This window comes from Lycium barbarum, chromosome 12 (assembly GCF_019175385.1).
Source record: "Lycium barbarum isolate Lr01 chromosome 12, ASM1917538v2, whole genome shotgun sequence".
In the NCBI taxonomy this organism is placed as follows: domain Eukaryota; kingdom Viridiplantae; phylum Streptophyta; class Magnoliopsida; order Solanales; family Solanaceae; genus Lycium; species Lycium barbarum.
In genome coordinates, this window is record NC_083348.1 from 89,526,320 (window position 1) to 89,553,101 (window position 26,782).

A 26,782-nucleotide genomic window follows, 5' to 3' on the forward strand; every position below is an offset into this window, starting at 1 on the left:
ATGATATATGACTTACCGCGTCCCTCACTGGAGGGCCGGGGCACGTTATATGAATATGTGATATATGATTCTGACATGCATGATCCGTGTTTGAAAAGTAAGCTCTTTTGGCACTCTGGATGATTCACTTATTTTCTGTATTTCTTCTGACATACGACATCGGTATACATGATTTGTGTCTGGAAGGTAAACATTTTGGTATTCGGGATAGTGTACTTACTCTGGTACTGGTTGTTTCGGTTATGGTTCTTCCTTCTGTATTTCATGCTGTCACACCCCGATTTTACTAGGGTGTGATGGGCACCCGACCCCATATCTGGAGCCGAGCGAACCCGCTGACTCTTGTTACATATAGAAACTCTTGAATCAATTAAGAAAGAAATACATAGTGAGCTCTCCAATATTTTTTTTTCTTTTCATAAGTAAACTCTGACATCATGTAAGACTCGTGACATGAAACATAATAACATATCGGCTGCTGGAGCAGCTTACAGACTGACAACCCAATACCCATGACTCTGTCTGCAAAGTCTCTAACATCAAACAAACATCATGGCTCAGATACTCTAACTCGGCAGTACTCCAGAACAAGTGGAGCCTGCCAACTCCGCTGGAACATCTTCTATGATAGGTGCGGCTCATCTGGTGTACCTGCGCGGCATGAACGCAGCCCTCGAAGAAGAGGGGTCAGTACGAGTAATGTACTGAGTATGTAAGGCATGAATAGTGACATAATAAAGGAATATATAGTATGAATAATAACGGAATAGACATATGGAGCTTATCTTGGGACAGAAGTAACCTGTACATATGGATGCCTTTCAGGCAGATGCCATGCATGCTTAGTCCCTTTTTCAGAAAAACAGTACTTCTTATTTACATGTACAGAAAACAGAACATTTCAGAAAACGGTATCCTTTATTCACATTTACAGACGCCGAGTACATCGGCTCTCCCACCCCCCTCCCTAACAGTGTCCCAACATATTATATATAAATATATATCACATATACAGACGCCGTATTCGGCTCTCCTATATCCCGCGTCCGGGCATCCCGCGTCCGGGACGAAATCCAGCTGAATCAGGTGGTGATATAACAGTGGCCCTTCCCCTTTTCCCCATATACATATACATATACATATACATATTCACATTCATATACATATGTCATACCATTGGCATGCATGAGAGCCCAAGGAAAGTCATGTGTCCATCGGAGTGACGTAAGGTCGGTGACCTCCGATTACATTATGGAATAATCATGGTCACTTTGTCTCACGTTGAAGGAATGAGTATTTTAAGGCGAGACTACCAACGGAAAATAGCCTTAGAGAGAGCATAGAATGAAATCATGGACATTATAACCGCCAATTCATATGCTTTGAAGTCTTTTAGAAACTAGTGTCATAGCTAAGGAATAGAATTGAGGTTCAAGAACTAGTATAACACTTTCACATTCACATTAAATTCTTAGCTCAAGACTCTTAATCATGGAATCATTCTTATCGTACTTATCATAGGCATATTCTCTTTCTTAACATCATCATTATCATTATCATCATAGGAGTATCCTCGTTAGCATAGTTACAGTACTTGTCATTCGATGAACGGAATAAGGATCAAAAGTTTTCTTTGGATTCTGCTTCAAAATAGATCGAACGGAACAATAAGGAAAATTCGGGGACAATGCGCCCACCTCGGGTCAAATGAGGCGGCGTACCAAATTTACGTACATTACATCTCATGATATCATTTGTAAGGGTTTTAACGTAGTTGGATCTCATTGGTGCAATTTCTAGCTGTTTAGGAAATTTTCCAACATTTGATAACATTTTCAATTCAGTCTTACTGAAGGAAAAAGGGCCAAATTCAGTTTCGGATTTCTAGGGATAGGGTCATCCCCGAGGCTCGTATCCAATCCTATTACATCTAAGACATGCCAAAAAAGGAAGAGTGAAGCCTTACATACCTTTTCTGCTTCTTATGCGACTCCAAATTCACGTTTCAAATCCGCCAAAATCTACAAATTGGTCATGTTTACCAAAACTTAATTAGGGCATTTAGAAGTTGATTCTTTAAAGTAACACTTTGTCTGCCGAAATTTCGGCAGCATTTCCCCTGTAAATACACCATCCCCAACAATTCAACTTGGCAAATTTCAATCAACAATAATCCGAGAATGGAACTCGGCCAAACCAACAGCAATATTTCCCATCATAATAGCAATATCGGCAAGTAATTCAAAATGTCCAAACCAACACCCAACCTTACCCGAAACCTTTCAACTTAATGAATACAACAACAATGCTTTTCTTTCTTTCCAATTCATAAACTATGTCAACAATTCCATACATTACCACATTATCTTCATAAATATGGGAAAACATATTAGAATCATATTAACTTTCAAAACAGCCCACAACACTTACCACTTCGACATGAGTCCCTAAACTTTCATTTTTCACCATAGGGTTCACAATACGACGACCAATTCATACCAAATAAAATCAGTCCATTTCCTTCACACAAGCAGCCATCATTCGGCCAACACATCAACACACACAATTTCATGCATCTCATCCATTTCGACATGTTACAACACGTCTAAAACATCCACAAAACACAATCCAAACATGCTAAATAAATTAGTTCTTCATTCTTATACATTCCTAGCATACACACGACCACACACACACAACTCACCACACTTCATGAACTTCATTTATCTCTACACTCCACAACACCTACAAACCATGCATAACATATGAAAACAAGGATTAAACCTTACCTCTGTTATACCCCGTTTTAACCGGGTTAGAGCGGAGTACAACATGTTGGAGATTCCTATATTGCTTTGTTTTAAGGAGTCGCCACCTAATTGATTTTACGGTGAATTAGGACACCTAATCATTAACTAAGGTAAAGTTAAAACTAAACCTCCGTTAATGGTCTGCTTAATCAATGTGATTCTAGGTAAGGGTTCTATATCATCCTAAAGGGAAGGGGTTAGGCATCCTTTAAAATCCGTTAAATACGGTTATCCGGCCAAACTTAGGTTAATTAATTAGATTGAATAAGATGCTTGAAACTAAAAGGCTAGAAAATGTTGCTAAGGTTTATAAAATATAAGAGTGTTGCTTAAAATAAGATTTAAATAAAATATAATAATTTACATGAAAGAAAGATTTTAAATGCTATTAAAAAAAAACTTATAGAAGTTGATGCGGCTTTAAATAAAAATGCTGTTTAGATTGAGATTTGTAAAAAAATATACAATAAAAAGGAAGCTTCAAATGCCATTTAAGATAAACTTGTAAATGTTGCTAAGGCTTTAAATAATAATGCTATTTAAAATAAGATTTGCATAAAATAATAAATAGAAGAAAACGCAGGTTTGTGCAGTGTTTTAATAAATACTTGAAACAAACTACACGATGAGGTACTAATTGACTTTGCATTTTTAGAAGTATAAACAAAATTATGTTTTATTAACAACATTCGGCTAAACATATGCATAATTTAGATAATCTTAAAAAAAAGTGTTTTTCAAAACATTCTTTAATTCCTTTTCCTTAAACTAACTACCCATTCCTAAACTAAACCTACTAATTCATCTAAACTAAAAAAAAGTTAGTTGCATAATACAAATTAATGTGCAAAAAATAAAATGAAAGGGTAAATAATATCAAATGGGCCAGCCTATTTTGAGACTGCTGGACCTATTTGCTATTGGGCTTTGGCCCAGCAAATTTCTTTATATATTGCTGCGGATTGGACTGCTACTGCTACTGTCTATTGGGCCTCGGCCCAGCAGAACCTTTTATTTTGACTGCGGATTGGGCTGACCCGATAGAAGGATTTTGTTGGGCTTTTAGCTCAACACCGAATGCGGAGGAGGACGAGTCCTCAGACTCGTATGCGGAGGTTCATGCATAAAAACAAAGAAAAGAAATTAGTATCTAATCAATGAATGTGATTAAGCATGTAAGATATAAGTTCAAAACAAATCTGTAGATTATGTATTTTGAGTGAAACTAGTGAAGATACTTAAGAAAGTATGGGACACTGTCATACATTTCTATCAACAACGTCTTAGTAAGTCAAAGTGTTTTGCAAACTGTAAAGTGGTCAATCGTACCATATACGACAACCAAGCAGTTCCAATACCAATGCAGGGAGGGCAAGCCCATGTTAACATATAAATGATGGATGGACGGAAAGACAAGTAGCAGCAAAGAAGGAATAATCAACTCTAAATAAAGCACAGCCTAAGCGGCAAACTGAATGTGACAGTAGGGATGCGTCAGGGTCAACTAGCACATTCAATAGAAAGGAAATAGCCAAGACAAGTAGTATAGCAATCACCGTATAAAACAGATAAATTCAGAGACAATCCCGGAAACAGATGTAGGTGTGAGCAGCAGGCAATGCACGAATAGACATGTGTGAGATTCATATTATAAGACCTTAATGACGCAAAATAATGATAACAAATCCCAACACATACTCCTTTAAAAGGGGAAATACAAGCAGTAACAGCAGCTGCGAGCAATCAAAACATTGCTACTAGGTTCATGTTCAACATGGCACATACAAATGTCTGACGACCGTAAAATGCAGCAAGGAAAACAAAGAGAGAGGTGCAACAAGATTAAACTGATCCATACAGATTCGAACCAACAAGATTCATGACTATCAAGGTTAAACCCAATCAACTGTAAATGAGGATTAAAACAGATTCGACCTCAGCTACAGAATAATAGACCGCATAGCTAGACTGATCGATATAAGACTTAAGCATGCAAAAGTGGTTGATATATTTCTATTTGTATTGCACATACAACCGGCCACATAATCAAGCAGGACACATAAGTAAGGCCTGCCACTAACTTAACACTGTGTAGAGAAAAAGGAATAACAATACTGATTAGGATAGAACCAGAAACAAATAAACCATATTGTGAATTCAGGCTAGTTTATTGACATGTAGAATTTATGCTTAAACTAATAGATAGCATTTGGACATTTAAGCACAAAAACAGACAGGGGCTGAGCTAACATATACTGAAAACCAAACTCAGAAATCAACAATGTACTGAACCCATCAATAAGCATACTTGACCCCTTTAAATTTTGTAGACTATCCAACCTATATGATTTGCAACCAACATTTTAAACTCATCTCAGAGAACCACGGCAGCAGCAGTTTGATCCAACTTAATTCATGAAAATCCTTTTAAAGTACTGGAAATGACATGTCCCCTGGTTTCAGTTAGAGATTATGAGGGCACCCATAGCAGTCGAAATTTATGCACATTAAGGGCAGGCTTGTAATTAAGGAAGACCTGATGATGCTGATGAGAACAGGAATGGGTAAAGATGCTAAACTAATGCAGATGGATGAGATTCAGAACATAGGTTTATGGCTTAATCCAACATGTTAGAGCTCATTTTTTCCTTAATTATCAGCTGACCTTAACAACATAATTTAGTCAAATAAGGAAGTCAACTGCCATATTTTAAATGAGGTTATAATGACACAAATGACAACAGGCTCAAATTAAATCAACAACTACAGAGGTCCAAAGGTAGATATGCTTGTACTAAGCAAACATGAAAAAAGATACTAGACTGAAACAACATTCATTTTATAGTGAACTACTAAAACCTCTAAATAAACATATACAATGGTATCAACAGTAATGCTGCTAAACCAGTAGGTGGAATAGGAATAAACCTAAACTAATGTGTGATACCATATAAGGGCATAACCAGGCAAAACCACAGGTTAACTGATGCACAACCAGTCAAAGCTGGACATGTATGGCACAGCTAAGCAGTTGAATTATTTCTATGATCAATCATCATTTGAGCAGACAAACCATGCTTAAGCTACTATAAGCTAAATGACATATGGATAACCAAGACAAAGAATAAAATGAGCCACTGCAGAACAACTAAAAGGCAAGCACATACACATGATTAGCAGACTACAAACTGATGTATAGAACTAATCAAATAAAGAAATAAATAAGCAATGTAAACCTACTAGCACATGACTATCCCAAGTTGATACCTAATGTGGAACTGAATAACTACAGAGCTATAAACAAGATTAATCTAAGCTTAAACATGCATAATGCCACCTAAACAACTACAAACAGGGAACTGAAACATAACTAATCAAGCAAAACACATAAGTAGTTTAAAGCACTCAAACGATTACTAAAAGTTTACTAAGGGGAAGTGAATTGCATACCAAGGGAGAGAACACTTAACTGACTTCATACAAACACAGGAAAGTAACATCATACATGAAAACAAAGGTAAGTAAGTTTCATTCAAGACAGGGGAATGCCAAAATCATAGCAAGGAAACAGCAACCTCAAACAAATTGAAACTTCCTTCGTTTAAATATAGAGTCCAACAAAAGGGACAGAGTTGGGTTTAAATATTTGCATTCTTTTAAAAAAGATTATTTAGCTGATTCATATTAGATTGACTGGGTCATACTGGGTTAGGTTTAACTTAATTAAACTAACCCGAACAACTATAAACAACAAATGGTTATGTATGCTTAGACTGGTCATTAATCAGATTATCTAGGAACGAGGCCCCAAATAAATCTATACAATTTACTAGGTTGAATTATCAGCATGCAAACAAACGACATTCAGACTAAACCAAACATCTTAAACTAAATAACAACGGCAACATCCGACAAGATTTCAACTAAGCCCAAGCGTAATAATGACTTATTTAATCACAATAACTAAGCTAACATCAAACTCAACCATATAAGCACACAAACATATGAAATTTGAAATAAAAGGAAATAAATGGGATTTACTGACCTTCTTCAAGTGCAGCGAAGTGGGTGCGAAGCCTTCGATACACACTCAAACACTTCAAAACTCAATTCCCAGAAATAAAAGAGATTGATAGAATTGAAATTTTTACTTGGGGGATTTTTAGCGACAAAAAAAAAACGAAGGCTTTCAGTTTCTATGGAATTTTTCAGGCTAAAAGACTCAAATTTTTCAAGGGGTTTTGTGCGGCTGAGAACTTAGTTCCTTGGGGGGGTTTTCCAATCCAAAAAAAATCCTCCGGTTCTTGGGGGGTTTCTTGAATCGGAAAAATCCCTTTTCTGCCTTTTTCCACTCAGTTCTTAGGGATCTTCTTTCTTTGCGAGGCAATTTTTTTTGGGGGTTCTCGAACCTGTCCTCAACGATTCAACCCGTCGCCCCTTTTATAGTGTTTTCCATTCGAGTTTTTTTTTTAAAGAAAAGGGAAGGGAAGTGCGGTGGGTGAAAAGGAGAGAGAAACGGGGAACAGGGGAAAGTGGGGAGCGGAGAAGAAGGAAGAAAAGGGGGGAAGTGGGAGCGGCGGCGAGGGAGGCGGGAAAGGAGGAGGGAGAAAGGGAAAGGAGAAGAGAGGGGTGCGGCGGTGGGCATGGAGGAAAAATGAAGGGGAAACCCTAAAAGGGTTTCCCTTATTTGGCTGAAGAATGAATTGGACCCGGTCCATTTGTGGACCGGGTCAAATTTTAGACTGGGTATTAAAAGAACGGACTATTAAATTAAACATGGACTGATCTAAAAAAATTGAGATAAAACATATGGTCTAGTCCAAAAAATATTAGGAATTAATCGGACTTTGATTTGTGGTCCGGTAAGTCAAAATACGGACTGAGTGCAAGAAATAGTTTGGCTTCTAAATTTGAATAAGAGACACATTTTGATTGACGATGTACTAAGGGCGCCAGAATATCACCTAATACGGAAATATGTAATTATAAAAAAAGATCCGGGTAAAAATTATATGATGTCGCAAATGACCGTGCTATAATATTTAATGACAAACGCTATCATTTAAATGTGCGAAATAAATGCGATGTGTGTGCGGAAGTTGGTAGAAACGTCGAGAAATGCAAGTTTCAATAATACTAAATAATAGTAGCAAATAAATAGCGGTAGTAATACTGCTAATAATGATAACAATAATGATAATGGTAATAATGATAATGCTGATGATAATGGTGATAAAAAATAATAATAGATATAATAATAATAGTACATAACAAATATTGATAATTAATAACAAATAACAATAAGAATAATGATAATAATTAATAATAATAATAAATATGGTAGTAATTAATAATAAAAAAAAATGACAATTATTGATAATAACAAAAATGATAATAAATTAATAATAATAACAGTAATAGTGGTAATAATAAAATAATAATGATAATAATAATAAGAAATAATAATGATGATAATAATAATAATAAATAACAATTATTGATAAAGCAAATGATAATAATTAATAATAAAAATAACTATGATAATGATGATTAATAATTAATAACAAAAATAACGCTGATAATAATGATTAGTAATTAATAATAATAATAACAATAATAATAATAATAATAATAATAATAATAATGGAAATAACAAGAATAATAATAATTAATGATAATTAGTAATAAATGATAATTTAAGAATAATAATAATAATAATAATAATAATAATAATAATAATAATAATGATAATAATAACTGCAGTAGAATAAAAACGTGGGTGTTAATAAAAGACTAATAATTATAGTAAAATTTAAATGCATATTTTTTAATTTCTCAAAATACCAGAAGTATAAATAGGTATTTCGGAGGAGAGGTGGGACAAAATTGGGTGTCAACAACCTCTTTCACCAAATACCTTCCTCGGCTAAGTTTGTTCTTTGCAAAGCGAATGGTTTCCTTGTTCCAACAATTACTCCACGCCGAAGAGGACCTTCCAATTAGTATGAAAGCATGAAGAAGGCAATTTTCCATGATCAAATCCATGGGGCTGGTTCGGCCAGCCCCTCTTTGGCCGGTTCCCCTTCTCTTTTTTTTCTCCACCTTTCTTGAATTTTCTAGAGTTCAATTGATGAATTTGTCTTACCATTTCATCACTTATACATATATATATATATATAAGTAGTGGCACATGACCATGCACATGCCTTTTGGACGTTTTTCTCCCTTCTTTTCCCTTCCAATTTTTCTCAAATTTTCTAGAAATTTCTCTAAGTCATAAAAGATGACTTGGTTGGCTTCTCTTGCAAGCTTTGTCCACACATGTACATAATTAACCCCCATTAAACAAAAATGTGGACATATAGGGGCATGCCACACGGCCAAGGGCCCTTCAAGAACATTCTTGATATTTTTTTGCGAAATTCCCATTTTGCCCCTATTCTTTCCGCAATATTACCATGAACCCTTTTGCGAATTTTCCTTCTTACCCTTGGCCTTTCTCAACATTTCCATTCTAGTAATGTCCATAATTGATATTTATAACCAACTTGTACATTAACATAATTTTTGAAAATAGCCTTACCCTTAACTTGCCACGACTACCTTGGAATATCCGAACGTATGAAATACGGGATATAGCCATATTCAGTGACTGTTGTATGGTTGATTGGCTGGAATGCTATCAATATACTTATAAGTGTTTTAATTTTTGTTAAGGCAGTGAGGTCGTATAGCTATGTATTGTTGAAGTATATTCATGAAAATACATTAATAGGGAGATTAGTTGATCATTATGGAATAAGCTTGAACCCTCCCGGATGTTAGCCATGCCTGGGATTCCTAGAAATCCCTTGGAACTTGTGCAACGTCGGGAAGACGGGTGCAAAAGCTTTCCGATATTAACCCTTTAAACCTCCTTATGAATGTATATACAGAATATACTCAAATATACATAGCATGTATACAAGTCGCTGATCTGTTTGTTTTGAATTTACATTATATATGTTTAGCCTTATTTAGTGATTACGTACTAATCCTTTTTCTTTCATTTTTATGCATGACCATCGCGTACAAGTCCGAGGGACTCGTCTTCTTCTGCATTCGGTGTTGGGCTAAAGCCCAACATGATTTCTCTCTTGAGTCAGCCCCCCTGTCCGTAGCAAAAAAAAAAAAAAAACATTCTGGGTCAAAGCCCAATAGCAAGCACAGATCGCAACAACATTAAAATGGGCCGAGCCCATTTAAACATTTTATTTCCGTTGCTCTGTTTTTCTTGTATATTTGATTGCTTGACTAACATTTACCTTCTCTTTGTTTTCTTAGTTTAGATGAATTCTAGTAAAATTAGTGGGGATAGTTTAGTGACAATGGGTGGTTAGAGTTTGAATTTTCTTTCGAAATAACGTATTTAAACGTTTAATAATTTAGTCTATTTCGTCGGTTCAAAATTTCTGTTAATTATTCTTTTACAAGTCTAAAATGAGTTGAGTAATCCGATTAAGAATTAAGTCCGATTTCAAATTATTCATCTACTTCAAATTATAGCCTAAACGTTATTTTATAAGTTTTTTTTTTATGTTCTAAGTTTTATGGTTAATTTTATATAATGGCATTAAATGATCATTTCTAGTAATGGCTATAGATGAATCGTTTTCCTCAAATTTAATTTAAATACTTATTTTTCAAACAAAGCCTAATTTTCACAAAAGAGAATAGTTATATTTTTAAACTACTTTCCATATAACAATAAGGAGCTAATTGCCTTCTTGACCTTATTTGATCACTTAATAATTTTGAGCAATTTAAATCAATTGACACTTAATCATTGAATTATTTCAAAGGCATATTAGTATATTGACTAATCCAGCACATTTTCTAGTATAACATGGCTAAAGTCTTTTTCTATAAATTACTTCCTCATTTAATTTAAATAGCAGCCTTATGTTCTCTATTTTTGAAACCTTGATAATATTTACAAACTATTTTCTAAATTATTTACAATGTTATATTTGCATTTTTAGGCCTTAATTAATTAACATAAGTTTGGACGGTAACCGTGTTTAAGGGATCTTAATGGATGTCTAAGACCTTCCCATTAGGATGTCTAGAACCCTTACCTAGAATCACACTAATTAAGTAGATCATTAACGGAGGTTTAGTTAGGCTTTACCTTAGTTAATAAATTAGGTGTCCTAATTCACCGTTAAATTAATTAGGTGGCGACTCCTTAAGTTTAATAATTTGGGAATCACCAATATGTTGTACTCCGATTTGACCCGTTTAAATGGGTATAACAATATGTTAGAACTATATTGATAGTGCGAAAGAATTTACGTTGTCGATATCTTTTTTTTTTTTTAAGGGTACATCATTCGGGCACATAATGCCATTTGATTGTAAATTTCCTAACGTATATTAACTACATATTATAATTTTAAGTTAGGCACAATTTGACAGCCTATGATTGCAAAATTTCTGTCACTGTGGTAATTAGACACTTGGATTATCATGGGTCATAATTACTTAGGATCACAAACATGCCTAGTTGATTAGAAAAGAAAAGATCTAGAATATACAACTCGGGAGATTTTCAAGTCACAGAAGAGGGTACTGGAGAGTGGAGGGCACTATAAATATAAAACTTAAAATTGAAGTTAAAGATATACTATACCTATATATAGTAGCTCTAGTGGGAGTAGTTTGTACAATTGTTTTCCATTTAGAAGATTTAAGAAGAAGCTTGAAATATTTGGTGCATAGAAAAAGACAAAATAGAGCATTCTCAAATCTCAAAATTAAATGGGCTAGAAAATGATGAACAGGAAAATGGAATAATATTGTGGTACTTTCCAAAATGTTTTTTCCCTACACTGCTTTATCGCATTCCATCTTTATGAGTTCATGATGGAAAAAGAAGATGCACAAACACAGACACTCCATTTGGGATGTTATTTGGTGATACATATAATTTTTAACAAACCAAATATTTGTAATTTTGATATTTTATGTTGTCCAACGGAAATAAGCAAATCCAAAAGGAAGAAATGTTTTTACATCATGTTGAAAATCAATTTTACAGTACAAACTCTAATGACCTCCCCCTCTATGCTTTGAGGTATTAATGATTCCTCTAATATTACAAACTTTACCACATTTATACTTTTTTCTGTTAGTTCTTGACTTAGAACCATAATTCCAACAATTGCTATCAATGTTGACATAATAGAAGTAAGTGGAATGATCAAGTATCCAAAATCTGAAAAAAAAAAAAAAACTATTATTGAATATTCAAAATCATACATATTGATTGAAAAAAAAATGTTATTTATTTGCTGAATGGATAGGCAAATTGACTGCTTCTGCTTGAACATAAGATTGCCTTTTTTGATGAAAAAGATCCGAATCAATAATTTTGATTTTCAATATGGACAATTCCTCAATATCTTGTTCATTCGCAACAAAATATTTTCTTTACATGAAAGTAAAAATAACATCCTTTTTAGGGAAGAGATACTATCTATTCATCAAGGTATTATTTTGAGTTATAAGTTCCAAAAGCAAATTATAATATAGTGACTAATCACATATGATAAAAACTTATATCCGCACCATATGTTTACGTGACCAAAATAATAGATGCATTCTTTCTCTTAATCACGACTATATATATATATATATATATATATATATTAATTAATTATTACTTCATTAAATCATTTAATTATAAGTATTTATCAAATAATTTGACGTAAATATCCGTAAATAAATTTTACCAAATCACATATTGCATCAAGCAGCCCAAGTTGGGGGCATCAAAATTGCTACATGAGCCAGGGCCCCTTGTATCATTAATCTGATAACCAAAAGTAATAACTGTTCCCATGTCGCCAGTCAGCGACCGTACCTGATGAAGATTATTGGTTGAGTAAAACTGTAAAAGTATAGTGATACAAATGATACTCGAATGATTAGATGCTTAGACATAGTAAATTAAATTATTTTAAGAGGTAAATAATGCAAGAACCACTAACTATAGTTTTCGATATATAACTATTACGTACCCTTTGTTGTTTAGCTCGCTCTTTTTATCCTGTTTTCACGTTCCCATCTGACTATTGGAGCTTTGATTATTTATGCAACTTAAATGAAGTCTCCAATAATCACAATAAAGTGTTCAACGCAAAGGAAAAAGCATCATAAAATTAGGAGAATTTTAAGGAGATAACAACTTCCCCTCTTTGTTGTGTTTTAGGTGGATTCAGCCAAGAGTTATTTCTTAGATCATTAAATACAATTTACGTAAAATTATATGATAATCTAGAAGATAAAGTAATAGTTATAATATAACAACGCAAATTGTGCGTATAATATTTTTTCACATCTCTAATATTTATAACTTAAATCCTTTGGACGTACCTGGATGCTGATTGAAGTAGTATGTCTAGTTGGATGAAATTAGTCACAAATGTGTTCGCTTATTGATCAAAAGTTAAATTAGAAACTTTATGTAAAGTGACCCTTAGGATTAAAAACTCGAAGTAAACGGAAGGATTGTTGACTTTCAGATAGTGTCTGGACCATGAGTGACAATTTGGGTGCCATTATCGGCTGGATTTTGTTCCTTTCTACGAGTACAATTCAAGGAGTCCCGAGCCTAAAGGGTATAAAAATACACGATATTTATCAAAAGGGGTTGCCCAAAAATTTATATACTAAAAGGGGTATATCGTGGGCTGATCCACGATATACCCCAAAGTTTTTTTTCGGCTGTCAGAGCCAATCAACGAAATTTTTTTTTAAAAAAAACTTTGAACGTATAACGTGGATCAGTCCACGTTATACAATATATTTTGTATAACGTGGACTGAAATATATTTTGTAAAACGTGGACTGATCCACGTTTTACCTCTAAAGTTTTTTTTTTTTTTTTTTTTTTTTTTTTTTTTTTTTTTTTTGCGCGAGCACTAAAAAAAAAAAATTGGTAAACTTTTTTTTTTTGTGCAACACTTAGTGTGTTTTTTCATACTTTGACCAATGATTAATCGTGTGTGAAAACTCCGAAACGTCAATATTTTATATAGAACCTGATATTTTTTTCTGCGTACAATAATGTAGGTTCAATACATCAAGGATACGTAGACGTTCGGATCGTCATTTTAGGGGTTGAAAAGGTGCCCGAAGTAAGTTTTGTTTGAAAAAACTTAGTGTTTTTTCATACTTTGACCAATGATTAGTCGTGTGTGAAGACTCCGAAACGTCAATATTTTATATAGAACTTGATATTTTTTCTGCGTACAATAATGTAGGCTCAATACATCAAGGATACGTAGACGTTCGGATAGTCATTTTAGGGGTTGAAAAGGTACCCGAAGTAAGTTTTGTTTAAGGTTTAAGTGTTTTGTTTTTTAAGGTTTTGATTTAAGTGTGATATTTTTTAATCACGACAAAACATTAGTTTGAATATAAATATAATTCTACAAGATATAGGGAGAAAAACTAGTTGTAAAGTGGTCAAACTTTAGATGGTCATAACTTTGCGCTCGGACGTCCGTTTTACGCGTTTTTTTTTTGAACTTGCGTATTTTTTCGAGATCTACGCAGACAAACTGCCGGAAGGCGGTTTGGCCGAGCCGATTTAAAAAAAAAAACTCCTTTTATCCCATTCAATTTCGATTTTTCCCCAAATTGGCGTGAAATTTTCAGTTTTATTTACTTATAAGATGATACGCAATAGATTTCAACGTAAAAATCGCGGGGTAATGTATCTGTGAATGTCAATTTCACTTCTGCGGTTTCAATTTTTGAAAATAAAGCTGATTAATTTTCTCGACATATAAAGTTGACTAAAATAACCTTACAGTCAAACACTAAGTTTTTTCAAACAAAACTTACTTCGGGCACCTTTTCAACCCCTAAAATGACGATCCGAACGTCTACGTATCCTTGATGTATTGAGCCTACATTATTGTACGCAGAAAAAAAAATATCAAGTTCTATATGATCTGATCGGATCCCGGACACGCGAGAGCTCAGCCCGGGAGGAATGCATGGTTCCTTGGCGCTTCATGGAAAAGTGGTTGGCTGATTAGTTAGGTCTTAAAAACGTCATAGAATTCATGATCGGTCATTCCATTTTTGAAAAACGCAACAAAAGAGAGAAAGGAAGAAATCAAAAAGGAGAAAAAGAATCATACTTCTTCTTCGTCCAAAATATTGACGTTTCGGAGTCTTCACACACGATTAATCATTGGTCAAAGTATGAAAAAACACACTAAGTGTTGCACAAAAAAAAAAGTTTACCAATTTTTTTTTTGTAGTGCTCGCGCAAAAAAAAAAAAAAAAAAAAAAAAAAAACTTTAGAGGTAAAACGTGGATCAGTCCACGTTTTACAAAATATATTTGTAAAACGTGGACTGATCCACGTTATAAAAAATATATTGTATAACGTGGATCAGTCCACGTTATACGTTCAAATTTTTTTTTTTTTAAATTTTTCGTTGATTGGCTCTGACAGCCGAAAAAAAACTTTGGGGTATATCGTGGATCAGCCCACGATATACCCCTTTTGGTATATAAATTTTTGGGCATCCCCTTTTGATAAATACCGTGTATTTTTATACCCTTTAGGCTCCGGACTCACAATTCAAGTATCCAATGGAATGCCACTATACCTATAATATTACCAAACAACTTCTTCCTGCTTCTTTTTTATTCATTTGTTTCTTTATTCTTTTGGTTTGCCAATAATTATTTTCCAATTATAACTCATACACTCACATGGGCTGCACAAACAGATATTTCTCAACGTTGAAACCCTTAATCAAACGGGCAATTTGCACGATTGTTCTTCAAAGGCGCTGGTATTTAATTTTTGTCCCTCAAATTGGTGGTCTTTAATTTTTGGTCTTTGCTTAAAAATGTGGTCGAGAATATTCGAGGTTTTGGGTTCGAATTCCCGTTCAGTTAAAAAAAAAAAAATCGCAAGGCATAAGTTCATATGAAACTATGCCTATTCGCTATGTAGTTATATAGGAACTATGCCAGACACAGCAAAAGTTTCTACGAAACTACATAGAATCTGTGCCTATAGGCACAATTGCGAAATTAAGGCAAAACTTTATTTCCGCGAATCTTTGTCGGACAAGACATAGGTTTTATGTAACTTCGCTCGAATAGGCGTAGTTTGCGAAATTATTATTATTTTCGACTCTGCTGGGGATCGAACCCAGAATCTCTGGTGCAAAAAGGGTACTTTAGCCCACAATTTGTCATTAAATGAGAAGTAGGGACAAAAATTAAAGACCAGTCTGTATGAAGGGAAATCCACGCAATTTTTTGTAATCAAACATCTTGGATTCGAGCCCACTCTTAATGAAACATCTCGGATTTGACACCTAAGAATACATTTTTGCGCGGATTGCCCTTCTTTTGGGGTAGTCTTTAAATTTTTCCCCTCAAATTGCTGGTCTTTAATTTTTGCCCTTCACTTAAAAAGGTGGCCCAAAATACCCCGAGGTTTTGGGTTCGCATCCCCGCTCAGTAAAATAAAATAAAAATCGCAATGCCTTAAGGCATAACTAAAAGTCTGTCGGAGACGACAGACTTTGCGATAAGGCATAACTAAAAGTCCGCCTTATAAGGCAAAGTTTGCCTTACAAGGCAAAGTCTGCCGTCTCCGGCATAGGTTCTATATAACTTCGCTTGAATAAGCATAGGTTCATAGAAACCTATGCCTTGCGAAATTATTATTATTTTCGACTTTGCTGAGTTTCGAACCCAGAACCTCGGGATATTTTCGGCCACCTTTTTAAGCGAAAGAAAAAATTAAAGACCAGCGAATTGAGGGACAAAAATTAAAGACCAGTCCGTATCAAGGACAATCGTGCAAATTGGCCAAAAATATCCAAGTAGAGAGCTATTTTTTTTTTTTTTTTTTTTTTTAATAATGAACTTCCAAAATTATTCGGATCCGATACGTGAGAAACCAAAGGAAAGAAATGCTACTACTTGCCCTTTCCCTTTCTCTATGCCGGCCAATAGAAATACAATCTTTCAACTCTATAATCTTTGGTATAATTCGAAAATGGAATGTGGAACTATAAATAAAATAGAATGACAGCTGGAGCTCATGATCAAACAAATCCAAAATCTTTGTTAAGAATACCTTAATTTACTGAAGATATAGGCACCAACTCCACTATTTCATTGTCGATTATCATAATATACGACACTAACATGTGTTAGCCATAGGCTTAATCACATGCAGTCCCATTAATGTCGATACCACGTTAAAATTTTCATAGATATCTCAATTTGGTTTGCCACTTTTGATATTTTTCTTGTCGTTAAAAATAATTGGAATTGGACCGAACCAAGATCCTTTTGTTGGGGGGAATTTCTAGTACTGGCAGATGCAGAAACTAATGACAATACCAGTGATATTCTTTAACAATTAAATATCGAAGTTTTTAAGTGTCTGGCTAGCTAGTTAGTGGCCTGTCAATTCAATGTTGACCTTTTTTCTTTTTAAAATTCCAAGACATGCATCTTTCAACTTAGTTGTGGTATGACCAAATGATTGCATGAATAATATGCCTATAAATAGAGGAGGCATTTTGCACAAAGAAGAACCAAGAAGTGGGAGCTCAAGCTAGTCCATAGACTGACTACTCAATACTGAGCTTACACTTATTGTTATTTGATCAAGAGCATGGCTAATTTTAGTCGTTCGTTGTGTGTGGCTCTTCTTGTACTAAGCATTGTTATGGCATGCATGGAGGAGGGACGTGGGGAGGATGGAGATGATTATTGCAACTATGGTGGTTGGCGTGGCTGCAAAAGCTTTTATAATCGTGTAGGAGGAGGAGGTGGTGGTGGAGGAGGAGGAAGTGGCAATGGAGGTCCGGGACACGGAGAAGGTCATGGTGCAGGGGCAGGTGTTGGTGTGGGAGGTGGTGGAGGTGGAGGAGGCCATGGTGGTGGTGGTGGGAATGGAGCTGGTGGTTCTGGTCATGGTGAAGGATTTGGAGCTGGAGTTGGTACAGAAGGTGGTGGTGGAGGTGGTGGAGGGTCTGGAGGTGGAGGTGTTAGTGGTGTAGATGGAGGGTATGGTCATGGTAGTGGTTTTGGAGCAGGTGCAGGTTTTGGAACTTTTGGTGGACGTAAAGGTGGTGGCGGTTTTGCAGGGGGAGGTGGAGGAGGTGGTGGTGGTGGTGGTGGAGGTGGTGAGGGTGGTTCTGCAGGAGGATCAGGTCATGGTAGTGGCTTTGGTGCTGGAGTTGGTGGGGGAGTCAGTGGGGCAGGTGGAGGTGGTGGTGGTGGTGGTGGCGGCGGCGGTGGCACCAACGGTGGGTATGGTCATGGAAGTGGTTTCGGAATGGGTGTAGGTTTTGGTGGAAATGGAGGTGGTGGTGGTGGAGGGGGAGGTGGAGGTGGAGGTGGAGGTGGTGGCAGCAATGGCGCTGGTGTAGGTTCTAGCCACGGAAGTGGTTTTGGGGCAGGTGGTGGATTTGGTGGTGCTGGTGGTGGCAGTGGTGGAGGAGGTGGAGAAGGAGGAGGAGGAGGAGGTAGAAACACTACTGATGACAATGGTCTGGGTGAAGGATATGGGCATGGAGAAGGCAGTGGCTATGGTAGCAATAGTAATAATGGTGGTATTGGAATGGGATTTGGTATGGGCATGGGATTTGGCTTTGGCATTGGAACAGCTACAAGTGCAAATTCTAGTCCTGTTGATGAAGCTAGCAAGATTGGTGACAAACAACCCTAAAGTCTCAGTACCAACTTTGCTCAAAAGTTAAATGGTCAACCAATCATTTTCCATGCAAATTGTACTTGTTTTTCCCTGTACTAGCATAAAGAGAATAATTCGGATAAGGTCACTGAAAGAGAGAGAGAGAGAGAGATTCATGAGTGACATTTGTATTGTACGATGCCACAGTGAGCAGAAGTGATATATTTGTATTATTTGTTTGCCATTTCGATTCGATTAAAGGAATTTTTTTTTCCGTTTTTGGTTGCATGATTGAATCATTTATGTCATTCTCCCACTGGCGTAATATAGATACTATCTTTGTTTGTCTAAACATATACGTTCAAGTCAGAGTCAAAATACTATTGTATGAAAAAGGCATGAGATAATAGTAGATACCAGTTTGTCTATGAAATTATGAACGTGTTACGATGGAAAAAAGTGATTAGTGCAATCGTTTTCTAATTTCATAGGAGCATATGATATTAAAAGGAGTTAAATAGCTATAAAAAATGCTTTAATTTTTAGCAAATTGGAACCAAATTCAGGAAAACGTTTTCCTTCCATCAAAATTGGATGAAAGGAATAACATGACATGTCCAAATTTGATCAAACTTGATTTCCAGCAAAGTGGAACAAGATTCGGGCAAACTTGATTTTCAGTGAAGTGTTTTTAATCAGGCAAACATTTTCAATGGGGTGTGTTTTTATGGAACTTTGACTACTAAAGATTAGTAATAATACTAAAACATTATTTGAAGCAAATAATATGAAGTTAAAAGTTAAGATAGTCATTAGTCACCTACAAACATTAGACAACTGAAAACCTCTTCCACTCTTTAGATAAAACCTCTTCCACTCTTTAGATATGCAGAGCATACCTTGACTCAAGCTGTGTATAAGTATAAAGGAAATTCAAAGACAGGTTTTGAAGATATGCATATCCACACAGTGATCAAATTCAAAGAACATGTTAAATCCTAGATCCTCTTTTCTGCTGAGATAAGCGATCGAATTTGACTTGGGAATTTACTCAAATTTTTACTTGGAAATACTGTTCCAATTTTGATTTTAAGGTGTCTTGCCCCCTTCGATTACTGAGCTGCCCCTGTTGACTAGCCTATCTTGATCAGCATCACAATTCAGAATAACATTCAGTTATATGGTTTTTGATCTTATATGCTCTGAGTCACTGTGAAAGTATAGCAATATCAACATGCTTAAGCAAGTGTTAACAGTGAGCAAGCTCAAAGCAGCAGACTAGCTTTACTCAATTTATCCTTTTGAATTCTTTGCCCTCTGAAGTTATACTGAAAGTTTGCATGTCAAACATACATTTACATAGCAGAATATTCATGTTAACAGAGCTATGGACAAAGAAAAGAAATGTAGATATATCTTGTTGAACTATGTTTCTTATTTGTGAAGTCCAATTCTGGATCTACTGCTTCATACTTTAGGCCATTGTGGACTCACAACCTAAAAGATCAAGGGAAAAAGATACTTGGTAAATAACAAGAAAGACCATGTTATGAACAAAAAACCAACAATTCAAGTTTTTTCTTTTCTTGGTCTACTAAAAAACCATAAAATTTTGAAACCGACAGCTACTTGTATTTATGTTAGTAGAAGTTATTTTTAGTTTCATTGTAAATATAACTTTTGACATCTTGTTATGTAGAAGATACCCAAGAATAATCTCCATCTATTGCTAAGTCTTCGATCAGTTCGGATATAATTTATATCTAAAGTAGACTTTCTTTGAGGTTAAAGAAATTAGTTTCTATGTTTATATTAGTGGTCATATGTTTTTGTTAATATGTAATATTTTGATCATAAACAAGAGAAGATCTTTATATTCGCTACCTTTTTCTTAATGATATGCCATTGCTATGTTCATTTGTTTCTTTTTTATTATTATTGTCTAAGTTATTTCAAGATCCATTTTTTAACAGAAGGGAGAAAACGTTTCTAAACCTCGTCAAATCAAATCAACCCGAGCTAAACCTGGAAACCTCGTTGGCTTTTAATAGTCCTTGTTTTAGTTTTAGTTTTAAAAAATTTAAGACTGTTTGGTTCGGGTTTGAGGCAAAAAGTGGACCATTTGAACCATGAACACTGGGAGTTCTGTCATGTTTAGGAAATTTAAGATTGTTGTATCATGTCTGTTGTATCATGTTTCTGATGGCGGATTTAGAACTTAAGACATTGTGAGTTATGAGGTGAGATATAAGTCTACCTATAATTGTTTTTCACATGCCTAAACACCGAGTTTTGTAAACCGCCGAATCTATCTTTGAACCATCCACTGCATATTTCTATTGGCGTTGTTTTTGAAAGATTATTGGAAGTAGAAAGTTGTCAATTGAACTTACCTCTAGTGCGGTAAAAACTAATCTCATCCGGCTAGCAACAACTGATGGCTCTTCTGCATGACCCACAACTGCCATCTGCTCTAGTTGGAGAGTCTTCACTGGTAGCCTTCAGGAGAACAGCATGTTAATACACATGAAACCTACTCTCTTATTGAACTGAATGGAAGTATATGAGCCAATTAACTACACTCAGTTCATGAACTATAACGAAATATTGAAATAAACTTCTAATAAGTTCCTCAAAAGTAAACTGGTTGATGACAGGTATTTTCTTTTTACGGAAAAATATCTATTTTAGGGTGCCCTTACCATGCCATTCCTCTCACAAAGTACGCATTTGCTATGATTGCACAGAAGCCTTTCCACTGGACTATCATTTCATCAGAAACTGGCGGTGTGGATGACCATCGAACTATTGTTGGTTGAGGTGTACATAGGATGGTGATGAATATAATGCTCAACCACATAATACACTCATCAACCTGCACCATAACCAGGTAGTGTAAAATAGTTGTCACCACAGATATTTAGTAGTTATGGTGGTTCTAATAACAATAGCAAGACTTGCATAAAATAGATGTAATCAAGTGATTTACGAATGTTGTAGATGAGGAAACTCAGAAAACTTGAGAGAAACTTTAACACCTACGGAACAATTCTGGCAACAGAGCTCTATGCAGTAGCATGAATGAATTGTAACAAGTTATTAGCAAGCCTGTTCTTTTTCAGACACCTTTTCCCATCCCAAAATTTGGGAGGAATCCCTGGAAAAATCAGCCAAAATTTTCAGAACAAGAGTTGATATTCAGAGTTCCCAAGGAAAACTCTCAAGAAACTAGTCTCCCTTAAAGCAAACAGCAATAAAACATTATATTTTGGTGTATGCTGGTGTTCCTTTAAGAAAAAAGACAGTCTAGTAAGAACCTTCGAGATATTCTACCTTGGTCCCTATAGAAGTGAACTTTTCACAGTCAGTGGAAATGAAGTTAACAATTTGGCAATTGAACAGCAAAGATATGGCGATACTTCATGTTTGAATAGATCTGGCTAATTGAATCATCAGAAAACACAAATCAAAAGCAGGGTTCTCACTTTATTCGACTCCGCAATGATTAGGTTGAAAAACATCACTAGTTGAAAACACTGATTCTGAAAACCTCTTTTCTTGTTTTGACCCTAGAACCTACTTACTTAGACAGATATAAACACTACAGTTACTTCTTTAGTTACAATGTCATTATTCTCTTGAGAAGTAACCAAAGAACAGTATGCTCCTCCTTATCACATTCCAGGGGTGAATTTATGCATAAATTTTGGGTCACGTGAACACATGGTTACTCGATTAAATTAGATATATTATGTGTATAATTCTAAAAATATATGTAATATTAACTAAAGGAACGCATGATTAAAATAGGCTGAGTGGAGCACTGGGTGGAGACTATGTTTACATCCTCAAGGTCATGGGTTCAATCCCTTGCTCCTGCATGTTTTTGCTATTATTTAGCTGCCTATTGACCTTCCTTTTTATATTATTAACCAAGTAAAAAACGTGTTTTTATTTTATATTGCATCATATGACTTTTCTTTCCTTTATTTCTAATTATACCAAGTCCCAAAAAGTAAAAAAAAAAAAAAAAAAAAAAAAGTCCATGGGATAATGTACAACGAGAAATGGATGTCACTATAAAATTTTATATCTTATCTTAAAGCAATGGTGAACCCATCCTCGTGAAATTCTAGATTCGGCTCTGTCACATTCCACCATATTATCTCAGTGAAACTAATTGGTTAACACAGTCTCAGTAAAACAAATTGGTTAACACAGTCTTTTATCTTATTTAATCGATAATTCTCTCAAGAAAATAAAACCATCTTGTATCAAATCAATGTATATCGTTAAAAACATAATCTAGGATTTCCTAATGCATCTTTGTCAAATTTACAGGTGATAAAACATATTGTTCTACAACAGCAACCTAGAACCTTTTGGAGCTGTCTCGATTCTGGATCTAAACAGTTAGTGTGGCGGTCAACTATTGATAATTCCGGCAACAACAAATTTGAGGCTTCAGGAGCAGCTATGTATTTTTCATCCCCATACTGGTTGATCATGCTATGTAGATTATACATACAACAACACTTTGTAGATGAGTTTCTAGCGTTTATTGCGCATAAACTTTTACTTTCTCTGTTTTTCCCTTTTGGGTTGCCAGCATATCCTTAATGCTGAGGAAAACAACATTACCAGTATTAACCAAAAAAAAAAAAAAAAGAGACACAATGCCGGTAACTAATCTGGATACTTTCTCTATCTTTTCATGAATGGTAACAACTGTAACCCTTAAGCGGTTAAGCCTAGTTACGTACTTCAGTTTTTATAAAAGCTGATTAATCAATGGAATGTTGACAGTGGTGCCATCAGTTGTTGACAATGATCTGAAGATGAGACAGAACAGAAACGAAGCATAGAATTTATACAAGAGTAATACATATTCACCTATATTAGGTTGGCCATCCAGCCAACTGTAGAATAATAACATCCCAAACAAAAAGGATAGAAGAATCAAATCTTGCTTCATAACCTCATGATGAAAAAACTTAATCTGCTTGGAGTATTTTACGAGTATCTCTACTGAAAAATCTTCATTCAATTTCCTGCGTATCATATAATGGAATATGTACATGTTGCAAAATCCTAGAAGCATAGGTAGTAACTTCCAGAAGGTGCCAATCATATGATAAAATATGTGCCACCTGACCTGGTTGTGTATTAAAAAGTGACTCACCTCCTCAGATAAAATCATAGACTTGAGGCTGGTACTTCCTCCATATGTTTCCATGGCTTCAATTTCAGCACCAGACTCCTTCAAAGCAATCAGTTCTTTCCTCAATCCTTCATCAGTACATCCCAAAGCATATGCATTTACACCAGCACTGATGAACTCCTGAAAGATCAGAATCATAACAATGCACAAAGGAAACAACAACCAGACGTTACAGAGGAAGGACAAAATGAATTGAGAATACTTTTAAGTTGTCACCTCCTCCACGCTCAAGAAAATTCTTGTATCGCTTGAACAGGCTGATAGCTATATTTCGGGAGGAGCGATACTCATTTTCAGGTGAAGTAGCATCTTGTGACCGGCACTAAAGCAACCACGAAATGAGAATTGCATAAAGATAAGGTATATGTCAAGAGAGCTAAAAGGTTCTAATAAGCACTTACCAGCAATCTATATGAAGTGACATGATGAGAGAGTTTACAAGATTTCAGTTGACAGCCCCGATTCCAAGAGAAAGAAAAATTGCTGACTCCTTTAGCAGTATAACTCACAAGGCTAGCATAACTACGGCTACTAATCAAAGGATTGACATATATACTCTTGCAAGGTATGAGTTCACTAGTATCTGGAAATGAATGACAGCTGCTACAGGCTTGTGGATTCTGAAGCCTTAGCATGGCTGAACCATGAAACGCTCACCTTGAAGCAACAACCAAATAGAAAAGAATAAATTCAAAGTAATTTTGTTTCCTACTTACCATCTTCAGAAGCATTATCAGAAATATACAGAAATCCAAAATCTATAACTGCTGTGCAAATTCATACTTTATCAAGTTAGTACAAATCCAAAGGATGACTGTGTAATTTCTAAGCTTTTAAGAACCGTTCTGCGTTTGAAACTGGGATGCTAAAAAGAAAACAAATGTTGACTTCAATTTATTTGTTTCTTCTTGACAATGCAACATCAAATGACTCGGCTTTCACTCATAATCTACTATTTCTTCTGAATAAAACCTTAATTTAATGATTAGTAACTAAGAAAGTGCAATCTACTGAAATTGACACATGGAACTAGTTCACTTACATTATGATCATATCTACTATTTGCTTTCACCCTTCATGGATAATCCTCAAGGAGGGTTTTGTCTACTAACAAGCATCATCTACAAATCTACACACAACAACAGAAAGGTGCTAGCATGGACAACTAGACCTTAAGCTTAAACTAAGTTGGCATCGGCTATACAGATTCTCTAAAACCATTCAGCTCTGTTCGGATGCATTTCATTCTTATACTGGAAAATAAATTTGTGCTGAAAATTTGTTAATCCAAGAATGAAGTTGCACTTATGAGGTAATAGAATATTTAAGATTTTGATGAATCCATAGTACTAAAGAGACCACACCAACAAAGAAATGAAGAGGAAGTGGGAAGAGGAGATACAGTTCAAAATCAAGAATCAATCAATCACTAAGCTTCAATCCAATTAAACCCAAAAAGTTCAGTATTCATCCAGCTTTTCAGGTCCAATGAATTCATATATACAGAGTTCATTGTAACTAAACTCAAAATCAGGAGATCATTTTGACACACGAAAAGATGATGCACAGTGGTTATACAAGAGTATGAATTAATCTAAACTTTACAGTAACATATACACAGTAGTAAAGTGGTAATTTTCACAATTTACTTGAGTTTTTTGTTGGAGCGAAAAAATGAAAACCAGGTGTAGGGACAAAGAAAGGTCAACGTAAAAGAATCAGCAGCCACTAAAAGAAGCAATTGAAGTTTTTTGGTGGAAAATAAAAGGAATAGAGATGAAGAAAACTAGTAGTAATGTAACGAGGAAATGAGAATTCAGTTTAACAACAACTGAAATATCAAGAAGATATACTGCCACGTATTTGCACGCACACACCTATAAATATGCAAAAACAAAAAGGATACTTGGATTTTGTGAAGATATATGCAGTGGAGAATTTGCTGGGGCCACGAATTTCATGAATGGTTCTTAAGTTTTCTTCATCTCTATTCCTTTTATTTTCCACCAAAAAACTTCAATTACTTCTTTTAGTGGCTGCTGATTCTTCTACGTTGACCTTTCTTTGTCCCTACACCTGGTTTTCATTTTTTCGCTCCAACAAAAAACTCAAGTAAATTAAATTACTCAACTTTACTACCATATGTTACTATAAAGTTTAGATTAATTCACACTCTTGTAAATTCGACGTGTTAAAATATTTCGAGAGTAAACAGCTAATTTTATTCCTAAACGTTTTGCTATGATTTAAAATTAAACTCAGATTGAGGCAGGGTCAAGGGCGAAAATAAAACTATTTTATAATGGTGAGATAAAATTAATCTCAAAGTATAATTGATGACAAAATTGCTTAATAAATGAATTTCATTTGTCAAAATACTTGGAGAAAGATGTTCATTTCCTAAAATTTTAGAGTCCCGTCCAATAATTAGCAGTATCGTGTTATATAGGAGCAGTTTCATTGCTCTAAATGGTGGTCCTATTTCTTTTCGGAGATCATATGAGATGTTTCCAATTAAGATTTTTAGACTTCTGTCAATTTTCTTAATATAGGAATAACAGTCCTCTACTAATATTTGGGTAACTTTCAAATATGTAAATGTCATTTACAAAAATCTAATTGATTATTCACCTACTTTAAACTCAATTAATTCTTGATAGTAACATTAGAAATAGAGACTAATTTGAAAAAGAGTGACAATGAGATTACTTCTGTCCAAAATTTGCACTATCTCAATAAGAATTTGTTAGCCTGATATTATAGATATTTGAGGGGCCACTTTGGTGCTCCCCCTCTCCCCTCCCCCAAAACCAACACACACCTTCTCAAGAAAAACTATTAATTTGATTAAAATTCCGTTCTTATCTACTACAAGTAAATACTTGCCTGCATTGAGTTTTAACATCAAACTAATAAATGCATGACACGTATTTTCATATAGTAAGCACTACAAGTCTATGCAAATACATTCATACATTTATTGAACTGGTATAAGCACCCAGCGCAGATGAGTTTTTA

At 34.9% G+C, this 26,782-nt stretch overlaps 2 protein-coding genes across 6 annotated transcripts; one reads left to right on the forward strand and one right to left on the reverse strand.

The window, feature by feature from the left end:
* The first annotated feature begins 17,520 nt into the window (after positions 1 to 17,520).
* LOC132624625 (glycine-rich cell wall structural protein 1-like) lies at positions 17,521 to 18,579 on the forward strand. Its single transcript, XM_060339374.1, has one exon. It carries the CDS (start codon positions 17,521 to 17,523, stop codon positions 18,577 to 18,579), a length of 1,059 nt encoding a protein of 352 aa, XP_060195357.1.
* A 1,247-nt stretch (positions 18,580 to 19,826) lies between these two features.
* On the reverse strand, positions 19,827 to 25,798 carry LOC132621191 (uncharacterized). 5 transcript variants are annotated; one of them, XM_060335359.1, is made up of 7 exons: positions 25,642 to 25,798; positions 24,166 to 24,421; positions 23,967 to 24,086; positions 23,726 to 23,884; positions 21,246 to 21,418; positions 20,937 to 21,042; positions 19,827 to 20,040 (listed from the first exon to the last, which is right to left on the reverse strand). In XM_060335359.1, the coding sequence occupies exons 2-7, from the start codon at positions 24,397 to 24,399 to the stop codon at positions 20,011 to 20,013; spliced, it is 822 nt and encodes a 273-aa protein (XP_060191342.1). In that variant the 5' UTR covers positions 24,400 to 24,421; positions 25,642 to 25,798; the 3' UTR covers positions 19,827 to 20,010. The 5 variants fall into 5 exon arrangements, with proteins under 5 accessions (XP_060191342.1, XP_060191344.1, XP_060191343.1 ...); XM_060335361.1 differs by having other exon boundaries at positions 25,671 to 25,780; XM_060335360.1 differs by lacking the exon at positions 25,642 to 25,798 and adding an exon at positions 25,414 to 25,635.
* Positions 25,799 to 26,782: the final 984 nt, after the last annotated feature.

What these genes read in the sequence shown, in the direction of transcription:
- LOC132624625 (XM_060339374.1), top strand. Translation starts at nt 17,521, where the DNA reads ATGGCTAATTTTAGTCGTTCGTTGTGTGTGGCTCTTCTTGTACTAAGC.
- LOC132621191 (XM_060335359.1), bottom strand. Translation starts at nt 24,399, where the DNA reads ATGCTAAGGCTTCAGAATCCACAAGCCTGTAGCAGCTGTCATTCATTT. An exon ending in GAGGAGGTGACAACTTAAAA is followed by an intron (nt 23,885 to 23,966) that starts GTATTCTCAATT and finishes CTGATCTTTCAG; the next exon opens with GAGTTCATCAGTGCTGGTGT. An exon ending in TAGTTTTTACCGCACTAGAG is followed by an intron (nt 20,041 to 20,936) that starts GTAAGTTCAATT and finishes TTGATCTTTTAG; the next exon opens with GTTGTGAGTCCACAATGGCC.